Consider the following 5,890-nt stretch of genomic DNA (forward strand, 5'->3'; position numbering starts at 1 on the left):
ATATGTATTATTTTATTACAAGTTACAACTATTACAGTAACAAGCTCCAAAAACACTCCACAAAACAAAGGAAACTTAATCACTTGCACTATCACATATATAGAAAATATTGGCACACTTCCATGAGAAATTTGGAAAAGACTAGCACACAAATATTACCTTAACATAACAACTAGATTCATTTTCACTCCTGGAATGAAAATCAAACACGCTAAAAAATTATATAAAGAACCAACCCCACGAGGAAATGTTTACAAAATAAAATGTAACAACTGCCCAGCCTTTTAGATGGATGAAACAGGACATAACTTGAACATCAGATTAAAAGAACACTAAAAGCTCCCCTTCGCAAGTCCATGAACATATGAACAAAAACAACTTCAATTTTTCTAAATAGAATGTCACAATACTAAAATAAAAACTTTGGGAGCAAGTTGGGAGTAAAATAAGACACCTAATACTCATGTGTGATTTTAAAGAAACTCATTATCCCCCCCCCCAAGTCCCTTTAAAAGTGGACTGATGAATAATGATCAAAAGCATGAGCTTACCAAGACACCAACTGAAGTGATTCTCCTCTTCAACTTTAAACCAATGTTAACCTTGTATTTGGAAACTTAGTAAACAACCTGTCAACAACATCATTAAGATCAATGGAAAGATCATGTTCTCTGTGCACTCTAGTTATTGTTAGACTTTTCAGTCTCTTATCTGCCAATGGCAGACTGCCATATTTGTTCCAAGGTGATTTTTTATCAGTTTTAGCTTCTAAAGCTTCTTTCACAGGCAGCTGTGTCAACTGGGAGAGTTATTGCTATCTTTGTAAAGTTCAGTAAAAACCACAAATAGTGGTTTGAGAAGTTCTGCAAACTCCAAATGTCGCATCTGAACACTCATTCATTCTCTTAGCTTGCCTCATTTTCATTTGTATGTCTTCAAAATTCAGCCTATAATGGGTTGTAAGAGGTTTAAAAGTCTCAAAATCTAGAAATCTTTCAGATTTGGAGTCACTTGCCGACAGCGAGTGGAACATTTGGAGATTTTCCCCACTGAATCGTTTGTTTAGTTCTTCAAGAAAACTACCAATAGTTGGATGAAACTTATATGGTTAAGAACTACAGTCATCCATGTGTGAGGGCATGGAGCTTCATAACTGACACTGACAGTAGCATTTCAGGTCATTTCTGGCAGTGATGTCACAAGACTGTTGAAAATAATGTGCAACTTTCTTGTCATATCTGCTGCTTTCAAGTAATGTAACTTGGAACTTTGCAGCATATCTGAAAGTCCTTTTCCTTTACGTAAGATGTCATTCAGAAACAGCATACAGTATATGAATGTTTGGTCAAGTTGCACCAAAATGAATTGGGCATTTAATGCACAGTCTCAATTGCTGTCACTTATGTCAACTTGCCACAGAAATTTAATAAAACAGTCAAACCTTGCTGCAATTGCACTTACAGAATGCACCTGGCAAGCTTATCATGTTTCTGACAATGTTTTAAATTCTACAGGCTTTCCATATGGATGCATGTCTTTTCTTCTTTGGAAAGCAATCCATTGTGCATGAATATTAAAATCACTTAAAAACCCGTAGTAAGTCTGAAGCATTTACAAAACATTAGCCACATGGGAAACTGATTTCACATTTTCTACGATGACCAAGTTAAAATGATGAACAAAACAGTGAATGTAGATGGCTTGAGGTACGATTCAACTTATTTTCTGTCAAACTCCAGGGCTCTTGCCTCTCATGACAGTGGTGCCATCATATCCTTGACCAATCAGGTTTGTGACATCGAGTCTGTTGTCCTTTAACTCCTCCAAAATATATTTGGTCAACAAATCTGCAACGAGATCATCAGCAACTTCAAAACCAAGAATTTCTTCATGAACTTCTGAATCATTAAAGTACCAAGCTTATCTGTTCTTTTTTGGATAGGTCTTTAGTTTCATCGACTAAGATTGAAGAGTACTGAGCCTCTTTTATTTCATCCAAAATTATATCACTGATGATGTCCAAAATGGTATCTTGTACACTGTGGTGCATATATTTGGCATTTTAGGTCCTTCACATATTTGTTCATTTAGGATCTGGATGTAAATTTATAAGAAGTTTAATATTTCCAAAAAGTTTCATTTATTTCCAGCTGTCTCTCCTTCATGATGACCTCTCTGAACTATGTTTTGGACAGGTGTAAATCTCAATATACCAGCAAGTATTTTGATGCATTCCATATTTTCTCCACAATCAGCCAGTGAGCTTTATTAACATGAACCGTAACTATTTTCTCATAAAGCTTTGATTATAAATAAGCATTATGCTTGCACGCATTGTTCAAATGTGCATCTGACTGCTTGTGTTTCAGAAGTTTATTGTTTTTTGGAGTTTCACTCATGCATTTTTTCCATGTACTGAACCCTTAAGACACGAAAGCTTGCTCACCTTGATATTTAGTACCTGTAGTAAAATTACAACAGATAAAACCATACACTTTGTCAGTAGATGTAGAATATTCAAGCCAAGGATATACTTTACACCATTCAAGTATGAATTTTCATCCATGAAGTTTTGAAAAGCAAAAGGGCTTGTTGTGACCAGGTCGAATTGGTCCATTGTCAAGCATTCAGGATATGTCAGCCAAATCACTTACTCCAAGATTCAGCCTATGCATAATTGATTTTTCATTGCTGCTGCTCAACTTGTGTAATTATCCAATGCTAGTGGGTTTGCCCAATACATCTTCTTGTTCTTGATCAGAAGTATCCACACTGCCTCTTTGGTTCAATAGTATATCCTCTGCTGGGTCTTCAGGTACGACTATTTCATCTTCAGTCCTTCGGTTCTTCTTGCTTGGTCCACTTGTCTCCTTGATAGATTCATCTTCCTGGGAATCCTGTGATTTACATGGGATTTTGCAAAATTTTCTCAAAAGGGAGACTTGATACGTATGCAGAACATCATCTTCATGTAGTAATTAATATGAGCAAAATGTATCATTTAAAGATATCCGCAGCCTCTTTACCTAGAAATCTGAAGAACAACCTCTCAACAAGTACTGAGGTGCAAAGTAAAAGTCCCAATGATAGCTTGATACACAACAAGCACATGCTTGTCACAACTCTTTACCGCAAAACCAGTCTGAAAACCATATTTATTAAAGTTTCTGGGAAAGGCGGGCCTAGGTCTTTTTTTTAACTATTTTGAAGAGGCATTATAATATTGTCATCACTCAAGCAAAGCATAATATTTATAGCCTTAAATCTTAATTAGTTACAAGGTATCAATCCTTCCTTTCAAAACTTGCCAATAATTTTCTCTGACTTTTGATCCTATATTATGTATAACCAATAGAAAAACAGGAGTTTTGCCTTTGAAATGGCATATTATTCTATTTTCTGTTTTTCTCAATAGACAATGTGTAGTATCGGTTTCAGTTTCACTTTTGTTCCCACAGGAAACATACTGACCAGCTTTGCTTAATTTCTAACAACATTTGTGGCACAGTTAGAAAGCCAGAAAAAATTGTGATAGTTATGGGACATATTCTGCTTTATTCCGTGTTCTTTTGAGCATTATTTAATTAAATAAAAAATAATTTTGTGCAGTAGTACCATTGGTATAAAAGAGTAGGGTCAAAGGGAACACCTATTATTGTAGGATATATCTGGTTGACATCTATCATACAAGAAAAAAAAATTATCCCGTAAAAGTTATATATACTGAAATCTTCTTTACTATTAAAACTTGTGTACTTGAGAATGATCGCACCAGTGATCAAAATGTCCTATCTGTTTTAAAAATTTCTTCCTCACTGTAAAAGTTGTAACTTGTAGTAAAATAATACAAAAACACAATGTAATTGAGTCAAACTTTAAAGTTTTCTCACTAACATCTTTATAAACATAGTTCATACTCTATGTTCATTTAAATGTTTTACAGCAAGATGTTTTGCTCAAAAACACTTTTTTACCAATATGTTACATTACAAAGACTGATTTTTTACTACTATTTAATAAACAGTGAAATGAACAAATAAAAACTGGGTACTTACAAATTACACGATATAATAGGTAAAATAAACAAAGTTTGTAATACACCTGTGTCAACAATATCATAACTTAAGTATTTTCAACAGTTTATAACACCACAGTCTAACAATAGACTTAATTAGCCAAAGACATAGCACTTTTTAAATGAAAACACTAGCAGCAATCTGTCCATTAAAAACTTTAAATTGACGATGTCTTCTGAGACAAACAAAAACAATTCTATGTAAAATAAAGAAGAAATCTCTAGTGATACAGATTGATTCTCTCAAAACTGGTGACCTAAAAACAATGATTCTCCAAAAACAAGCAGTTTTTGGTAAAATTTCCTATAAAATTAAATTTTTAATTACGTGCCAATTTGTCTGGTGGTGTGCCAGACTAGTTGTCGTTTTTGGCACTTTGTTTTGGTCATGTACCCAAGTTTCATTATCTTATACTCAATCCCTGTCTTTTTTTGCTATATTTTGGTATTTGCAGCCCTAGTAATCATGTCAAAATGGCCAGATGAGAGTTCCATGGGTTCCAAGAAGAGTATGAAGAGGAAACATCCCTTATTAAACATTGCAAAGAAGGTGGAACTATTGTAGAAGTTGGAGGGATGTACGTCTTTGCAGAAGCTGTGCAAGGATTACAAGGTGGGATCCTCTACTAGTTATGACCTAAGAAAACAAAAAGAGAAGCTCTTGGCATATTATGCAAGTAGTGACAGTCCTAAGGGAATGAACTTTAGGAAAACTGCATCGGCCTAGGTGTAATGATTTAGATAATGTTCTCATGGAATAGCTTAGGCAGCAGTGTAGTGAGAAAGTGTCCCTCTCTCTGGAATTATGGTGATAAAGCATGCCATAATATTTCATGAGGGAATGAATCTGGGCTGGCTGACGAAATTTAAGATCCAACGTGGCATACGATTCATCAAAGTGTGTGGGGACTGTCCAACAGCAAATCATGAGGTAGCTCAACATTACGTAGACGATTTTGCAAAGTTGATAAGTGTTGAGAATCTCACAAGTGATCAAGTTTATAATGCAGATGAGACTTCTCTATATTGGTGGTATGTGCCAAGAAAAACCCTATGCACAGCTGATGAACGTGCACCTACAGGTGTGAAGTATGCAAAGGACAGAATTACTGTGCTTGCTGCTGCAAATGCAGCTGGCACTCATAAGATTAAACCACTAGTTATTGGCAAAAGCAAAAATCTCTGGGCATTTAAGGGGGTGAGAGTGTTGCCAGTAAATTATCGTGCTAATAAAAGGGCTTGGACCATGACTCATATCACACTGGAATGGTTTGTAAATCATTATGTACCAGAAGCATGTGCCAATTGTAGGTCATTTGGGTTAAATGATGACTGCAAAATTATGCTTTTGCCGGATAACTGTTCAGCCAATCCAGATGCTGAACTACAGGTAAAGAATAATGTGTGTGGGATATATCTACCACCTAACTGTACATCATTAATCCAGTCAATGGATCAGGGTATACTGAAATCCATGAAATGTAAGTAAAGAAATAAGAAAGATCTGATGGTAAGTAAATAAAACAATACTTCTACATTAGTGTTTATTCTTTATGCATAATTATTTATTCTTATTAAAAATTTATGCATCAGTGGTTCATCTGTTTCACTTGTGCTAATGCCAACACAAAATGTTGGCTACTGCAGAGGCTAATAAGGGAACTAAGTCTCTGATTGGATTCTGCACTTATGACCCAAAAACCATAACATTCTGAAAACTGCAATGACTTTTGGCCCAATGATGCTGGTTTGGAGAGAATCCACCTGTATTATCAATTATGTCTATAATGAGCCCAAGCTTGGTTGTATTTATTA

At 35.1% G+C, this 5,890-nt stretch overlaps 1 protein-coding gene across 1 annotated transcript in view; it reads right to left on the bottom strand.

Annotated features, from left to right (window-relative positions):
* Positions 1–5,890, bottom strand: part of LOC106465192 (phosphofurin acidic cluster sorting protein 1-like) — a 112,121-nt gene that overhangs the window by 24,316 nt on the left and 81,915 nt on the right. The window contains exons 18-19 of the mRNA XM_022393045.1: positions 2,735–2,965; positions 1,749–1,898 (exon numbers count right to left, since the gene is read on the bottom strand). Coding sequence (XP_022248753.1) covers positions 1,749–1,898; positions 2,735–2,965 — 381 coding nt within the window. The remainder of the gene's footprint in view (positions 1–1,748; positions 1,899–2,734; positions 2,966–5,890) is intronic.

Source organism: Limulus polyphemus, unplaced genomic scaffold (assembly GCF_000517525.1).
Source record: "Limulus polyphemus unplaced genomic scaffold, Limulus_polyphemus-2.1.2 Scaffold1864, whole genome shotgun sequence".
In the NCBI taxonomy this organism is placed as follows: domain Eukaryota; kingdom Metazoa; phylum Arthropoda; class Merostomata; order Xiphosura; family Limulidae; genus Limulus; species Limulus polyphemus.